A 19,038-nucleotide genomic window follows, 5' to 3' on the forward strand; every position below is an offset into this window, starting at 1 on the left:
GAGAGATTCAAAACCCCCTCTTCAAGCATTTCTGCACATCATGTCTCTAATTGATCAATGAACTAGTAAAATACATAAATATTTCTGTGGTAAAGATTCACCAAAACAGTGCCAGCAGTGATATGAACATAAGTAACTCAATGGACATGACAGGGACTTCAGGTTGACAAATAACAAAGAAATCATAGCACTTATTTGGATTCTTTTGATGATTGCCTATAAAATTAAAATCGAGCTAACATGAGGGAACTGGAAAAAATCGATGGGACAGGACTGATAATGGTCAGAGCTTCAGCTTCCATAGCTTTTTGCTCTTTTTATGTTTAGTTTGTATTGCTTTAAAACCAGCAGTGCAAGACAAAAAATGATTAATTGGTCCCTATTCGTAACTTCCTCTCTGAATCTGTGAAGAATTGCAAAAATAGCTCTAGCCTGGGTGAACTTGTGGCAGTAGATGAGATGCTTGATCCTTTTGTGGTATTTGATGAAGCAGCGTAAACCCATAAAAGCGTTTAGTCATTCAAACTATCCTCTGGGCACTGTCAAACAATTAGTTGAACCAATAAAAAGGTCCAACTGTAACCTAATCATGGAAAATTACTACTCAAGTATTCTTATAGCAGAATGATAGTTCGAAGGTGGAATGATATTTCTAGGAACTCTTAAGAGAAATAAATACAGCCTGAATTTTTAATTATCCTTCTCATAAGGTAGCATCGTCATCATGTCTTTGGGGGTGGCAAGTCATTGGTGAGTTAAGTAACAAAGATGGAAAGAACTGTCATTCTTGTCGATTTTGCTCGATACTGCTGAAAACCGCTGGAATCGGGTAAGCCTATAATCATATGTGATTATAATGTTTTCTTACCATATGTGATATTTATAAAATGGGATATGGAATCAGTGGACCGGATGTGTTCTATATTGACTACAGCTAGGAAAACAAGAAGATAGTGTAATACAGATTTCTTTGGGCAACTGGGTATTTTGAGATTTAACTCATATAAGGAAAAATTTAATGGCTGCATACCGTATTTTACCGATTATAGTCCCCCTCTGAATATAGTTCCCCCCCCTAATTTTGAGGCTTTCTCGGGAAAAGTTAAAAAAGATGTGTTTGAATATAGTCCCCCCCTTTACTTTTACCACAGGCATTTTTGGAAAAAAAGAGGGGACTATATTCAGACATGTATGGTATTTTCTCCATCCCTTGAAGTAGAGTTCATTGCTCTGAACTTGCAATTTTTATGCTTGTGACCGACTTACTATGTGTCAAAGTCTTGACCGTAAAAGTCAATAAAAATGATATTCCCTCCATGCATCAAATCAATTTCCATTATATGCTTATTTCTAGTAAACTATGGTTAACTAACACATTAGAAGCATGCTTGGTAGCCACAAGTAATTTTAAAGTTGAGGAATAATTTCTTATGAGGAAAATCATTGTTCCACAGTATGATGTTAGTCTAGGAAAAGAATAGTTGACAATCTTTAAGAGCATACAAAAGAGGTAGGTGTTTATTTATAACTTTTAGTTGTTTTTTTATCTGCACACTTTAGATGTCATGTTTCTAATGTCCAACATTTGAATGTGCATGACACTACATATTTTGTCCCAATAGAAGGTGGAACCTCATGTGAATAGGGTTTCTTAACTTACTGTCAGGGAGTATGCTCACAAATGTAAGTACAAAATGTGATATTTGTTCTTTCAATTTTTTCCTGGCATTACCAGTACGAATTCTTTGGATATTATAGGTTGATAAATGTTTGTATAATGAGGTCTGACTAAAGTTACAAGGCTCAATTTCACTAAGTGCAGTAAAACCTTCATTTCATACTTCTGGAATATATTTTCCTGTAGTGTATGAAATTTCCTTCATTTTCAAAACCCCTTTGTACCTTCTTCATGAATATGCCATTTATGCTTTTAAGCTATCACTCAGCTCTATAGGCAAGCTGCAAAATTTTGGCTTGCTCACCTCAGGCTCATAAGCAAATGGTCTACTATCAAAAAAGTCATGCAGGTAGTCTATGGAACATAGATGCGGTAGACTCCTGAAATTGCTCCATGATTCAGTTTTTTTCACAACATGCAATTTAAAGAGTGATACTTAGTTTTTGCAGATACATCCTCGCTATGTTTTTTGAAAATATCTTGGGTGGTTGGAGGTTGCACTGGTAGTAGTGTGACCCTGCATCTTTAAAGTGCAGTTACTTTTGGAACTCCCTTGTTGATGCTTCAAGAATCAGTCGGCTGTCTTGAAAAAGTGTCTTAAACTACCCACTATGGTGAGCAGTAGGTTTCCCACCTGCAAAAAATTGAGATTTTATGTTGGTGATGTGTATTGTTTGTGGTTTTGGATCAATTTAAATACATGGTATTAACTGGCAGTAAGCAGTAAGGAGAGGTTGACGGGATGGATTTAAATCAGTGCAGGAGCAAGAGCAATAGGGTAGTTTCCTTCATCAAAGAAAACGAAAGACATTGATTGCGATTCGTTAACCACCATTAATTAGTGTATTCATAATACACAAATTATTTGGTTTTTGAAATACCGGTTTAGACGAATGGCAAGGGTCAAATTTTATCCTCATTTGAAAAAGGCCAGATTGGCACCCATGCGATTCCACTCCACGTGACGTCACAGGGACATAGTTTCTACACGAGGGGATAGGAGTTATACATCGTCTGAGGTTACCAATGCATGCATGAGGCACAGAGCTCAGGGAAACATGTCTTAATAATCACCTATTAAAACTGGCTAAGCTCGGAAAGTTTTCTTCGTTTGATAAGGTATTAATAAACCTTTTTTAAGCCAAGCGCTACCAGCCAACAAGGTACTCAGCTACCCGTTAGCATCCTGCGTCCTATCAGCGCTCAGAGCCTCGATCAAGGTCACCTCACAAGGCAGGAGGGGGAACCAGAAATGCGTCGCACAGACTTTTTCCCATCATTCCTACCTACGTGTCGCGTTTCCGCGCGATTGAAATTTTTCACTTTTCATTTAATCGCGAAAAATAGATATCGTCATTTAAAAATCTAAAAGCGTGAAATACTTACTCCAGGAGTAATAATCTTTCGATTTAGGCAATAAAAAAATAATAGGAAACCACCCTATTAGCTAGGGATGCATAAATGTATAATTTGGCTTGAGGATTCACTTTTATTAGCTAGAAAGGGCTATACAATAGGAATGTATGGTTATGAGTAAAAACCCATTAATTTTCAGAAAGAATAATGCTCGAAAGTAAAAACTTGATGATATTAGTTTTTTCAGCTTATATGACCTGAAAGCATTGCATACATCTTTCTGTTAAGTTAATTATTTTTTGTATTGTAATTACAGATAATTAGGGATCATGAAAAGTGTTAAATTAACATTGGGGTTAATGATGCAAAAATCACAAATTTCATGCTCCTGCTTATAAAAACATTTTTAAGTATATTGTATCTCAGGTAAAGATAGCAAAGACTCATATCAAAGACATAAAATGATTTTTGTAACCAAATTGATCTAATCTTCATTGATTGTTACTGTAGACTCTCGTTATTTAGAAGTTCACAGGACTGAAAAATTGGAGGTTTGTAATGATCGAAGTTCACATGATCGTTTCTTTTAGGAATGGTGGAAAAAAACATGGTTTGTCAAAATTTCTTGCAGAGTTCCCACTCAACCGTGAAACCCTTAAAACCGTGAATAAGCCGTGAATTTCGCCTACCGTGAAAAAACCTGGATATAGCCGTGAATTTCGTCAAGGAAGCTTAAAAATCCCTCAAATTTGATTGTAGAACTACAATGGACAGATCAAAAGAAAAAAAAGATAATTCGATCATGTTTGAAGGCCGAGTCACATGCAGACACTGTCTACGCATTTATCTGGTCATTTGAATTAGAATTTCAATTATTTGTCTGTGTGCATGACAACACACAGCCTTTAGCCTGTGATTGGAAGACGGGTCGCCAAAGTGTTCATTAACTTTGTCGAAAAATCAGACACTTCTTCACTTCCCTGCCACCCTCCATTTTCCCATTCACAACATTTCAACATTCAACTTGAGCTTGCCCTGAATTTTGCCAACGGTAAGTGACGTCATCTGGAACGCCGTCGTCGGCGAAGGTCAAGACGGAATAATAACTGGGAAATATGGGTTAGGTAACCGAAATGAAAGAGGAGAAAGGCTACATTAATTCCTCACTGAGCACAGGCTAGTGGTTGCCAACACTGTATTCAAAAATCCCCTGCGAAGAAGATACACGTGGAAGATCCCAGGAGACGTTAGAAGATTCCAAATCGACTGCATTCTAGTGAAACAAAGATTCAGGAACCAGGTGAAGGACTGCAAAAGTTATCCAGGGGCAGATATCGATAGTGACCATAACTTAGTTATGATGAAATGCCACCTTAAATTTAAAAAATTGAAGAAAGCCGTGAAAAACATATGGCAGGTTGAAAAATTGAAGGAGGTTCAGCATCAACTGGCTTTTAAAGAAGCTGTAGAAAAAAGAATAGGGGAAGATACGACCAACAAACCAATGGAAGAGAGTTGGAAAACCATTAGAAGTGGTCTGCAGGCAGTAGTGGAGGAAGTTCTTGGTAAAAGAAGAGTCGCTGTGAAAAAACCATGGATCACGCAGGAAGTATTAGATCTCATTGACGAAAGAAGAAAATACAAGGCTGCAAAAACAGAGGAAGGACAGAATTGTTACAAGGTAATAAGGAACGAAATATGTTGTATAGCGCGGAAGGCTAGAGGAACGTGGATGAAAAATATTTGTGAAGACGTACGAAGCAATCTTAAATATGGAAAATTAGAGGCCACCTATAGGATATAGTGAGGAACCACTTAAAGGAAAGGGGTGTAAGATGTAATACCCTTAGGGACAAAAACGGAGAACTAATGATTGAAAACGAAGACAAAGGGAAGAGATGGAAGGAATATCTGGAAGATTTGTACAAAGGAATTAGCCTAAGAACGAATGCTATCGAAATCGAGAGGGAAGTGGATGCCGATGACATGGGACCCCCAATTTTAAGATCAGAATTTGATGCGGCTGTAAGAGACCTTACGATAAATAAAGCGTCTGGCATTGATGATATTCCTGCAGAGCTAATTAAAAATGCAGGAGAGAAGACGTTGAACCAGCTATACAAAATCATAAGTGAAATGTATTCCACAGGTGAGATACCAAAGTACTTTGAGAGGAACATTATAATCCCTATTCCTAAGAAGGAAAGAGTGGAGAAGTGCGAAGATTTTAGGACCATGAGCCTAACTACACATGCTTCGAAGATACTGACAAGGATCATCTATAGAAGAATAGAACGAAGAGCAAAAGAGTTTTTGGATGAGGACCAATTTGGATTCAGAAAAAACAAAGGCACAAGGGAAGCAATATTAGCCCTTAGACTGCTCTTAGAGAAGAGAATGGAAAAGAACAAGCCGACGTTCGTAGCGTTCGTGGACTTAGAGGAGGCATTTGACAATGTGGATTGGAGCAAAATGCTTGGTATCCTGAAGGAAATTGTGGTTCTTTACAATGACAGAAGAATCATTCACAGTTTATACCAAACCAAATAGCGGTGATAAAATCAGGGCCCAGCTGTGAAGAAGCAAGAATTAGGTAAGGAATTTGACAAGGCTGTACATTGTCACCCGTAATTTTCACTGTTTACATTGAGAAAGCCATTAATGAAATCAAAGAAAAGGCATTGGGAGTGAATATCCATGGAGAAAAAATTAGCATGCTAAGATTTGCCGATGACATAGCCGTTATAGTGGAAACAGAGAAGGATTTGAAAAACATTCTGGTTAATATGGGTAGGGTAATGAGTAAATATCACCTGAAAATAAGCACGAAGAAAACCAACATATTAGTATGCAGCAGAAGAGAAGAAGTCAAGACTAACATTAAAATAGGGAAGCAAAAACTGATAGAGGTTGATGAATTCAGTTATTTGGGAAGCAAGGTAACTAGGGACGGGAGAAGTAAGAAAGAAATTATCAGCAGAATAGCCCAGGCGAAGAGAGCATTCCACCAAAAGAGAGACCTGTTTACAGCGGGAAACTTAAATGTAGAAGTAAAGAAACAATTTATAAGAACCTACATCTGGAGTATGCTCCTATACGGAAGTGAGGCATGGACAATGACCGCAGTGGAGAAAGCAAGGATAGAGGCCTTTGAAATGTGGTGCTACAGAAGAATGTTGAAGATCAAATGGATCGACCGAGTTAGTAACGAGGAAGTCCTAAGAAGGGTAGGAGAGAAGAGAAGCCTGATGAAAACCTTAATAAGAAGACGGAACAACCTTATAGGCCACATCTTGAGACATGATGGCCTGATGAAGACAATCGTCGAGGGACAAGTGGAAGGCAAGAATGGAAAAGGAAGACCTCGAGCAAAATATATGGAGCAAGTAAAGAGAGATGTGAAAGAGAAGAAATATGTAGGTGTGAAAAGGTTAGCTGATAGGAGAACTGAGTGGAGAGCTACGTCAAACCAATCCTAGGATTGTTGACCAATGATGATGATGAAGTAACGTTATTAGAGGTAACACTTTCAGTGCTTTGTTTGCATTCACAGCGTCTGTCGTATTTTTTTGAAGTGAAAACTTCTTATTGCGTTGAGCACTTTTCTAGATGGGTAAAAGACATTGGACTCGCGACACCGTCACCATCACCGTTACTAAATATATGTGTAATCGTATATTCTTTGTATACAATTTTGTGGATGGGTAAAAGTGAAAACTTATTATTAGGCGCTTTTTTTAAGATTGGTAAGAAACTGAACTCGCGTGACTCTCGCCTCAAAATCGTCACTGCCTCGATGTTAACAAAGGAGAGGGAAATAAGGAGAGAAAGAGTTTTGAATTTGCTCTTTCCTCATGTATGAAAATATATTTTGAAGCAGAAAGGATCGCTACGTTTAGTGTTGACAATAGTTAGTCGATTTTGTTCATAGCAATAGTTATAAAAAAAATTTTCTTGAATTTCAGCTAGTAACTTGGCTTTTCCAAGTTTATATTCCTAATCCAGTTAGTAGCATTAGCTTCTTGTACATTTTTTAACATCAATCAGCATCCCAAAGTTTTAAAATAAAAAGTTTTCACTTCCAACGGCAGTACCACGACTGCCATGTTTTTTTTTTATCTTTTAGTTAACCTGCCGCCTGTGATTGTTACGTGATCAGTATTTATATCAAAGATGGCTTTTCAACAGACCGTGAATTTGACGATATTTAAACCGTGAAAACCTGGAAGAAACCGTGAATTTTATAATTTAGTTAGAGTGGGAACCCTGTCTTGTCTCTTCAATTTCCTTGACTTATAGTTGCACTACAAAATAGCTTCTGAGTCAAGTGTATAATATGAGTGATTAAATTACATGCAAATATATAAATGTTAGCACATTCCGTTCATTTTCTCAAAAGAAGAATGGGGCATGACAAATTCGAGGGTTGATATCTTCGCGAATACAGTAAGTCCTCAATATAGGAACAAGATGTGTTCCTTGAGACCTTGCTCGTACGTTGATTCTTTTTGCACGGCACGTAGGAGTGAGGTTATCCTGGAGAATGCAAAGCTGCATCACAAATGTGCCTTAACTCACGGTTGTGATGAACTACTCTAGCTAGGCTTGCGAGCTGAAAAAAAGCGCTGTCCATGGGAAGGTAGAATGGGCGAAACGCTGAGCAGTTCCCGACTTCACACCAGATTTAATGACACTTTGTTCAGATTATGCTCAAAGTGTGAGCTCCTCTACACCACACTGTGTCGCATTGGCCAAATTGAAAGGCGCCAAGTGTGAAATTTTGGGCACTCTTGAATTTTTCGAAAGTTTGTAAATCGAATGTAGGAAGAGGACTAACAGTACGTCCAATATATGAGCAATAATGAGTGGGTAACCATGATTCCACAGGAATGAGGCTTTTTATATGATGTTGCGTGCCTACTGAAGTATTTCATACTGAAGAAAGAACCATTATTGATGTCCTTGGGCTCAGTATAAGAGGAGAACTTAAACATAGCTCAACAATTATAATGTAGCGTAGTGTATATCCACTTAAATGCCACTGGGTATTCTTGGAACTTCGTTATAAAGTTCATTTTGTAACGGCTGGGACTGGGACTTTTTTAATTTTGTAATTAAGAATATTACGCAATAACATTTCTTTTACTATAGATTGGATAGGCCTCTTTGTCGGGATCAACGACTTACTTCATAATGACGAGAACTTTGTAATAAGCTTGTTCGTATTAATGAGAGTCTACTGTAACTAAATACTCAATATTTATATCCAGAATATTGGCCATTATAAAGGTGATTCGATAGCCACCCAGCCTGTGGGTATGGTGATGCATCGGTTACCTGTAGAAAATAACTGGTATTTGTATTCTAATTGTTATATGCAGGGGGAAGTGGTAAAAACATTGCCACACAGCCCATAGGTACTTTGGTTTGTGGCTTCCCGAAGGAAAATTCTTTTCAAATTCAAATTGTAATGTTTAGGGATCCTGAAAAGAGGTAAAAGTATTTGAGGAAAAGCTATTAAAAAAAGGGTATTAACAATGGGTTTAATTTCTCTTAGAGATCGAATTGCATGAAATGGGAGTTGAAAGAAAAATTTATCTATTTAGCAGTAGGGTGGTTTCCTATTATTTTTTTATTGCCTAAATCAAAAGATTATTACTCCCGGAGTATGCATTTATCGCTTTTAGATTTTTAAATGACAATATCTATTTTTCACGATTAAATAAAAAGGGAAAATTTTCAAGCGCGCGAAAGTGATATGTAGGCTGAGTATGAATGCTCGGAAAAGCCCATGCGATGTCATTCTGGTTCCCGCTACCGCCATGTGTGGTGACCTTGGAGCGAGGATATGTGCGCCGCTGCGATGCAGGCTGCTAGCAGGTAGGAGAGTACCCTGCTACCTGGTAGCGCTTGGCTTACATAAGGATTATTAATACCTTATCAAATGAAGGAAACTTTTCGGGCATAGGCAGTTTTAATAGGTGATTATTAAGAGATGTTTCCCTGAGCTCTGTGCCTCATGCATGCATTGGTAATCTCAGACTATGTAAAACTACTATCTACTCGTATATAATCTAGGTCCCTGTGACGTCACATGGAGTGGCATCGCATGGGCACCAATGTGGCCGTTTTCAAATGCGGTTAAAATTGACCATTTCCATTCGTCTAAACTGGGATTTCTAAAACCAAATAGTTTTTATATTATGAATACACTAATGGTGGGTAACGAATCGCAATCAATGCCTTCCGTTTTCTTTGATGAATGAAACTACCCTATGGTAACATGCTACGGACCAATTGGCGATCAAATATGCTAACAGTTTTCAACATTATGGTTTACAGGGATACTTTTTATGATTGATGGCATCTCTGATCAAGCATTAGGAGAGTGGCCATACTGTGTTATCCAGAGATACTGAAAATCAGAAATATCTGTCTGTTCAAACTTCTCTTACATAGGCACCTTCCAGCTGTGCTGACATTGTTTCGCTGTATTCAAAGTGACAATATCGGCATGTCTTATTTTTTCTGTAATTTCTTTTGTAACAAATTTATGCCCTGCATCATATGAATGTATTAGACTTTCTAATTACCTCCATGTTTAAATCGTTTTTTAAATAACGACAAATCCTCTGGAATAGCAAAACATTAATGTGACGAAAACCATTGGTGTAATTATGAACCCAGGATTTTAAATTGTATTGACAAGGGGAGAAAAATGGACTTTCTAGAACAGTTTGAGATTGTGAATTGCCCCACTAAACTTTGTAATGGCCATGTGTTCCCCTCCCAGTCACCATTACTTAATGTCACACTACCATCCCCCTACGACCCTCAACCTTGATTCCCTCATGTCTTTTTAAACCTTTTGAGAACCCCTCCCCCCTTTATCTTTTTTCTTTGTCGTTTATCCCATGCAAGCCAGCCCAAGGCCCCCCCACTCCGTTCTTCAAAAAACAGCTTTACCAGTCATCAATGCTCCTTCCCACCCCCTTCCCCTTTTTCAGTTCCCCCCCCCCCTTCCACCCACGATTACCTATTTAAGAGCATGCCACCCATCTAATTGTAACACTAGATGATAACACTAGATGTTGAAACCCGGGTCGTGCTATTTGAAATAAAGTGTGCAATAAAACAAAGTTATTTTATTTCATTCAATACTACTCAAGGTGTTCCTGAAGTGTTCATTGTCTATCTTTTGTACTCGGTTAGGCCTCGGTGCGTCATTGAGGGATTAGCTACGGTCAGCTGTGGAGGACTTGGTAGGAGTGGGTACTCTCAGCGGCCAATCAATACATTTACCTGACTTTTTTATTTATAGCGTGTGCTATGTGGATGACCTTTTTAAAAAAAAAATCAATGTTTAAAGAAAAATTATGAAATATGCATCAAAAAAGGGGCATTACTCAGTGGAGGATTACTAAAAGTGCGGAGATTTCTCAAATTCAATTGAAAAATTTACCTTGCAAATTTAATTTACATATAATCAATTGATATGCAATTACTCCTCAAAAATGAAAATTTAAATTCATTGAACCGAAATAAAACCTGATCGAAACGGCATCAAATATTTACTTGCATTTCTCTCTCAAATCTGGGCCTATTGGAAAGAAATCCATGACACTTTTTCTATATTTCCTTTGTAATTTCAGAATGGCATTTAGATCCCGAACATCACTCTTGCCATGTCCCCTCACTAGAGGTAACTCTTAGGGCAAGTTCCTTTGTGGAAGAGTGAAGACTGACACTATAAGACATTATTAAGACTGACACAAGATTGACAAGTATATGAAGCCAATCACAGTTATGTTGCTGCTCTACTCCCTCATCAAGAAGTGACTGTGTTAACTTTGAGTCATGTGTCAGTGTAATCTTTGTGGTTACCTGATATCTGTCATCAACAAGTTTTCTAAAATTCCTTAATCAAATTGCATTTTATAACAAATGAGTTTCCAGGGGCTTAGAGCACAAAATCAATGTAAGGTTGCATATTATACCACCCACCAGGCCATCAGAAACTTTGTTGGTTTGGTGGTGTGAGTGTAAGCTTGCCATCCCATAGGTCCAGGGCTGCTATTCCGGATAAGCGTTGCAATAAATAGCTGATGCTATTCCGCGGGTCATTATTGCAACGACCCGTATTCTGAATAAAGGGGTGTAATAATTTTGTTCTGAATAGCATCTGGCTATTTCTTGCGCAAGCTATTTCGAAGCTCCTCCTTTTCCCGTATGAATAACTTTCTGAACAGTTTTCGCAACCAATGAGGAGATGTTTTATACATTTTTCTGTATTTTACGGAACATTGACTTGCAATTACAAATAATTGCTTTATTTACATTTAAAAATTATATTAAAACCTTGGATGTATAGAATATGCTTTGAAAATCTCATTTAGGAAATCAGCTGTTTGTTGTGGTTGTGATAATTTCACAATGGCTTCAGACAGGTGGGTTAGGTCATAATTTCATAGTTATAAGGGTGATTTATCGGGCATAAATATTGGATCAATTACCTATATCCGATCCGTCCTTTATCATGAGATATATACTATGTGAAATAATCTTTGAAAGCTAAATATGTTTGATTTTCTTCGTAATTATGCTAGGCTTCGAAGTCTGTTTGTTTGTTGCATATTAAAATAAATATGTATCAACTTTTATAGTATTGCTCGCGACGATATCGCTTTACTGTATGAACTAGAAGCTTTCGTTTCTACTGCTAGCTTTATATTATATGACTCCCTAATTTCAGTATCCATTCTCTGTTTAGGAAATGAAGTAGGTGGCAACGTCACAGCTGTGCTTTCATGTATTATGATGGAATAGTATCGATATTTCAGCTGCAGATGTGGAAAAAGCAGAGGGAGGTGATGATGCTCACACAGTGGTGTTCTCTCTATTCTGTTCTCGCTGCCCATGTTATAATTTCATAAATGTTAAGTTTTAATTGTAGAAGGTACTGAATAGTGGGGAAAATAATTTCGACTCGTAGCATGTATTTGTGTATACTGTCCAATTGAGAAAATGAACGGCTGATCAGAATATATGGTATTATTATGGTAATATATGGTTTTCATTGGAAGCTATGACTATCATTTGGCGAGTTAGTGTCTTAACACAAGCTTGAAATTTTTCATATAGCCCACATTGAGGATGTTTTTGTCGCACGTCATGTGTTGAAATAAAATTATTAATTGTAAATATGAATGAATTATGGAAAATTTGGGCTATTCGTAGTAATTCTTTGCATTTATTGTTATTGTTTTCGTACTGTCGATGAAGCAAGCTTGTGCTCCACATATTAAGTTCGAATTTTTATTTCTCTCAATTCGCTTAACTAGTTAAATATTCAACACTTATGCCACGATTATTTAATTAAAATAAAGTAGATATCATTTTCTTTTTTGCTATTATTCCATTTTTAAATACTTGATTAGGTTACTTAAACCTCAGAAAAACAATTCAACATCGCCATGCGCACGTTTTCTGGGTTTCAATACTGATTAGCTCGGCCTGGGAGACCGCTTAATATTATTGCAGCCCTACCGGTTGCAATTTGCCGCTCAGAATCGTGAATTGCAACGGCACTATAGCTATTTTGAGAATTACGTCTTCCGGTGTAGTAAAAACACGAATTGCAACCGTTCTGAATACCGTATTTCATATTGGTTGCAATACGCTATATTATTGCAACTTTGGTTGCAATATCGGCAAATATCATGATGCTATTCCATCCAGAATAGCAGCCCAGATTCAAATGCCTTGTGCTGCTAAGATTCTTCTGAGGCATGGGTGCTGTGGGGAGGGCAATTGAGGTGTAGCTCCTCTTCGTAGGATATTCGTCTCAAGTCCTTCCTTTTAAGAGCAAGCCAATGCCCATACTTGGTTTCCCTCCATCTCTTTTTCTCTATCTTTCTCTAATGGTGCACATGACTTAAGCAATGAGTATACTTCTCTAAATCAGGGATGTGATCCGCTACGAAAAAGCACTTTAAAGCACCAAATTTCAATTGTTTCGGACCGCTGCCACTGTAAGGCACTAAACCGAAATTGCACGAAATGGGATGGCACGAAACCTCCTCAAATCCGAAATGGCACTTTACGGAAAAAACTGCCGATCCGAAAAGGCACCATAGTTTCGGGCCATATAGTGCAATATAGTTTCGGATCTTACATCTCACTCACTCAAAGGCGAAGAGGGGCTGGAGAGGAATAACATTTATCTACAAAAATTCTAGGAAAGACGGAATGGAGGGAAAGAAAAGGAAAGGTCATTTGCCACTCAAATGAGTTAGCAAGCTGGAGCTAGATATATTATACGAATAAGTAGATTTGAGCCTATATGAAAAGCATATTTCTATTGGGCATTAAGAGGAATACCATTATGTACCCATTCACCAAATTTCATTGCTCCAAAGGAAATACTTATCAAGAAATGGCAATTTGCGTATTTGATGTATTAATCGAATCGAACTGTAAATTGTACTGACACCTGTACTGTAAAATCCGCAATGCTCTTGATTTGACTTTCAGTGTATGGCTATCCACTACATAATTCCTGATATACTATGTCCTTGGAGATTAAATCCTATATGTTATAGCAATTCGATATATTTAAAGAAAATGATGATTCGATATATATCGAATGTGAGACTACGCTCAAGGCATACTGCCATTGCGCATTATGAGGAATACCAAGATGTACCCATTTACTGAATTTCATTAGTCTAACGGAAATACTTATCAAGATATACCAGTATTCGTATTTGCCATAATAATTGAATCGAACTTTCGATTATACTGACACCTGTACAGCGAAATGCGCAATGCTATTGAACCGAATATCATTCTAAGGTCATCCACTATATAGTTACCCCTTAACTACGGCTGTGGATGGTAAATCCTAATTGTAATAGCAATTCAATATATTTTAAGAAAATGCAGATTCGATATATGTCGAATGGCTGACTACATACTAAACATATTTACCGTAAGCCGGTACAACTTTGCCACTTGTTTTTCTTTTTCAACAGCATTATTGTTAGTTCAAGTACAGAAATGTTTTAAAACCATTTTAAACCATTACTCTTGGTCTCTACTTTCAAAATTTGTGAAAAAATGACAACTTAAATAAAAATTTATGCGTTAAAAAATTGAAAATATAGTTGGCAAATATTCTCTCGATCAGGGGCAACTTTGCCAACGGAGTTATATCCAGCGGAAACCTCAAGAAAACAACAAAAAAATAATTTCTATTTAGAAAACTCTTTAATATAGAATGGCACACCAAGTTACTCAAAACATTGAACGTGGAATGCTAGTGTCATTCTCCTAATTTTTCTTCTTTTTACAAGTCCCTCCAACATGATTTTGTGTGGAGGTGCTTGGAAGTGACCAGGTGTGATTTGTCCATGGTTTCTCCTGGGGCCACATTAATTTTCCGTCTTCTTCTCTATGGCGAACTTTTGTTTGGATTGTGGCGACAGGCTTGAAGACAAATCAAAAATGAATCACTTACTCTTGTAGGAGTGTCATTACGATCAGTTTTCCATGCATCCGGAATTCAAGACTAAGCTTCTTCGGGATTGAGTGGCACGATGCCAAATTTCTCCAACCCTGATATGATGTTTGAGTTCATTTTACTTTCTTCATTCAAAGCACTGCGAATTTTTGCCAGAGTGTTGGAAGTACTCTCTTTTCGATAGTTTTATAACTATCAAAGTTCCACAATTTATGGTCTGTCAGTATGGCTCTCCATTTATTTTTTACAAGGAGCGAAGACTGAAAAATCAAAGGGTTTTACATAAATGATTGGACGATGGCGTAAGAACGCAAAACGAATCAATCGTCAATCAATGGCATTATAAGGCATTCCCCAGTCAGCACAAGCAAGCACATGTTCGAGTATCTCTTCTTCCTTTTCCTTTCTCAATGCCGTATGGCACCCTGGATTCTTTGAATGGCGACATTTGACCTTACTTTCAATTGTCCTATGTGGAATATTATACTTTTGGGCTGCTTTTCCACTGCTCAATTCATTATTAATCACTGCAGAGACAGCAAGTTGCACCATAGTGTCATCATAATTTCGATACCTTCGGCCTCTTCGGCATTTAAAAGGCCTATAAAACGAATATTAAAAACGTACCCTTAGGAAAAAGTGTACTAGAAGTGGAGAAATAACAATATTGTCGGTTGGCAAAGTTGTCCCATTTCCACCAAGCTTCCTGGTGCAACATTGCCAAGTTTAATTATTAAACCTAAATACAACAAATATTTTACCATTTAAAGCGATTCTGGAAGTAAATTATATGCTCTATTGAACGATACCAGTTGTTTTTACTTACGTTTGAGTAAATGGGAAGGGCGAGACACTTAAATAGACTACCGAAATATTCAGTTTGGCCCGACAAAAACAAAACACTAATAAAGACCTGCAAACAACTTGTAAGACTACAAGTGTGTGGAAAGGCTATCACTCAATATCTTGTCTGTGTGATGAAAACATAGGCCCTCTCTCGGATAATTAGGGAACTTAGTAGAGCACCAAACATAATATTTTTCAAAACCTGGCAAAGTTGTCCCACTTGGCAAAGTTGTCCCGGTTTACGGTACACAGTGCATTATGAGTAATACCAAGATGTACCAATTCACCAAATTTCATTGGTCTAACAGAAAAACTTATCAAGAAATGCCAATTTACGTATTTAGTAAAATAATCGAATCGAACTTTCGATTATACTGACACCGGTACTCTGAAATACGCAGTTCCATTGGTTTATATTCCATTTGCTGGTCATTCTTCATGTTATGCCGGCACAACTTTCCCCTGTGATAAGTATTCCAAGTAGTTATTAGCATTCGATATAATTCAAGAAAACGTATATTCAATATATATTGAAAGTGAGTCCACCAACAGTAGTCATTTTAACATTGTTGTATGGAGAATACCAAGATGTACCCTTTTGTCAAATTTCATTGGTCTATCCGAAACACCAATGAAGTTATGTTCATTTGCGTTTTTCAATGGCTTTCTTAAACCCTGTGCGGCACATACGCACGGCCAGGCACTTTAACCACTTTTTCAGATAATTTCGTTCCACCCGGCACGGAAAATAAAGTGTATGGGATCCTAAACTTTCAAAGGTGAAAAGTTTCGTGCCAGCCAGGTCCGAAATGAATCGGATCGTATAGTGCCCGGTCCGAAAAGGAACAAAATCGTTTCGTGCCTTTTCGGGACCAGGCACTAAACGTAAAGTTTCGTACCGGATCACATCCCTGCTCTAAAACCTACCCACCTGATATTTTTGAGTGGCAATAGAGTTAGTAATTTATCCCAAACTTGGTATAATTTCTTGTCTTTATAAATTATGGTAAAATGTATTATTTTCACGATGCATGAGTGTAGGTGCGAAGTCACTCGAGCAACAGGATGGGGGAGGCTAATGCCGTTAGTTTATGAAATCAATTTTAAGCTAAAATGAGTTATACACACTCTTATTTCATTCCTTGTTTCAATAAATACTTAATGTGACATGTATTTTAACTCTCGGAAATGAAACTTTGATGCATAAAATATTTTGTAATTGTTGGTTAGGACAGAAAATGCAGTTTATTTTGGGTGGTATGAAAGGTTTTTGAGTGCCTAACTCCAAGAAGTTATTTCAACTTATTGATAAATATTCCTTTCTGAAACTCTGATGATGGAGTGATTGATCACATAAAATACCAAAAGAATTTTTCGAGAAGCATTGAGAACTATTCGACCATTTGTATTAGTGGTAAAAGGCAAGTAGCGGTATCAGGACCTGCAACTTAAGGCATAAGTTTCCCCCTTGGACCACTGAATCAACTTTTTAGTTGGAGATCATCAAGCATGGTGATGAAAAAGTCTTGTTTGCAAAGGGCTATGCAGGGACATTTTTCATTTATTAAATTCCATGCTTCAGCTGAGGGTGTAGGTTACTAAAATCCGTAAAAGAATGATGGTCATTAGCTCTATTCTCTGCCATGTGGTTTAATAGTAATGTATACAAAGCAGCATACTAGATATTCTTATATACATGTGCTCTAGTAAACGATCATATTTCAAAATACCTATCAATTTAAAGTAAGTGCACTTATTGGGTTAATTTAATTTTGAATCATGTCCTTGTCTTGGGTGAAGACCTGTTTGCTATGAGTGCTAGAGGGTTTCACATCTATTATGAAATGATATTTTAAGTGTGTTCTATGAAAGTTCATTTTATTTACTTTGATCTTGTCACTAAGTTCTGTTTTGTCTAAAGGGATATGAATGATGGCAGGTTGCATGATAGATATTATTTGCTTGTTGACATTATGAAACATGTTTGAGGTTAATTCTTTGGTTCAAAGTGCGTAACTTTCGGGAATTTCTCTCGTTATTGGGTGTTTTGAATACATCGTGGAAGAAATCGTCTCTTATGCTTCATGCCATTACTTCAATTTTGCTGTCATTAATGTGATCAATCAGTGGCTTTGTTGGCCAGTCATGATTGCCTATTTCATCAGATGTATTCAAAAGTAATGGATTTTTACTGGTATTAGCTTAGAAATATGCAGACCTTCTATGAGTTAAATCTTGTATTGGTGAATTTAAGAGAAAATGAACTACTCTAAAACAAAAATATAACAGGCAGTTGAAAATTCATCTCTAAAACATTTGCAGGTAGCATTGGAATGCTGTTTATATTGATAGCTGGTGTAGTTGCCATGGACTAGACAGCTCCTAGTTATATCTCTTATGCCAATTCACTAGGCTTCTGTAATTCCATTCATATGAAAGTTTTGAGATGGTAATAATAATATATTTAGGTATGATTTTATTATAAGTCAAGAAACTGTGATTGGAAGAACAAATTGGATTGCAATGGTGCATAGGCTGTTTTAAATGTTAAAGGTGAAATTCGATGTTTAATGGCAAATAATCATTTTAAAATTTTTTTTGCTGCAGGCTTCCTAGGAGGTATGTATGATGGAATTCTTTTTTGTATCGGCTCAAGCACGTTTATGTTTTTGTGATATTTGCATGAAAGTATGAGCTTTTTGTTGTATATAGACTTAAAAGGTGGTGTATTCCCTCTGTGAAAATTTTTCTGTTCATTTGATTCATATTCTTTTATGTTGGTGTAATCTATACATATATTGATGTTAAATAAGTCTTTTTCACATCGTTCATGCCAGAACTCTCTTGTTGAGTCAAATGCTCTAAGGCTGGAATATTCTTCACTGTACATATATTATGTTGTGTGGTTAGTGGTTAATGGTTGCTTAATTTCATTGCATAATTTGTTGTTGTTTGTCTCTTTGAGTTTTATTTTCTCCTTGTTTCCCTGAGGTATGCAAGATTTTACCTGGTTTAGTATTAACAATATGCTTCAGGTATATGTACTTTCAATCCTTTCCTTAATGTTCACGTGATATCTAGAAGTAGAAGTAAGTAGTAATAACTGCTGCCCTTATGAATATATATTTTTAATTTAAACGTCCCTAGGTATATTCTGCTTTATGTATATGAGTACATTGTATATTTTTTGTGCATTCATGTTTTGATATCCAGGTATTTGTGCCCTAGTCATATGTATCAATACCAATTTATTATATGCATTTGAGTGACAATTTCCTCTTTATAGAAGATGCTAATTTGGGACTTTATTCCTTCAGGTGGAAAAAGCACTTCAAGCAGCTGTTGGAGGAGACGGGATATGTGACTCCTGGCAAGCTGCTTTCTGAAGTCAAGGTCTTGTTCATGGGGCGTGAATGCTTTGAGGCTTTGTCAGAACAAGACTGTCTTCAAATATATGAGCAACATCAAAAAGAAATCATAGAGAAGGCTAAGCATAATTTCCAGGTATTGCCTGCATTTAGGATGGATCAATATTGCCACGAAATAGTGTTTTGATGTATTTTTTGTATTTAAATAATCATAAGCTGTCAGGTTTCAATTTCAGTTTTAGTTCACATTAGAGTTTTGAATATCATTT

General features: G+C 36.9%; 1 protein-coding gene across 11 annotated transcripts in view; it reads left to right on the forward strand.

Moving 5' to 3' along the window:
• The window catches only part of LOC124171709 (rho GTPase-activating protein 190), a 647,547-nt gene that overhangs the window by 142,661 nt on the left and 485,848 nt on the right, over positions 1–19,038 (forward strand). For 10 of the 11 annotated variants that reach the window (XM_046550979.1, XM_046550973.1, XM_046550982.1 and 7 more), the window contains exons 7-8: positions 18,009–18,020; positions 18,719–18,905. In XM_046550979.1, coding sequence (XP_046406935.1) covers positions 18,009–18,020; positions 18,719–18,905 — 199 coding nt within the window. The remainder of the gene's footprint in view (positions 1–18,008; positions 18,021–18,718; positions 18,906–19,038) is intronic. The other variant, XM_046550975.1, reaches the window with a different exon arrangement.

This window comes from Ischnura elegans, chromosome X (assembly GCF_921293095.1).
Source record: "Ischnura elegans chromosome X, ioIscEleg1.1, whole genome shotgun sequence".
In the NCBI taxonomy this organism is placed as follows: domain Eukaryota; kingdom Metazoa; phylum Arthropoda; class Insecta; order Odonata; family Coenagrionidae; genus Ischnura; species Ischnura elegans.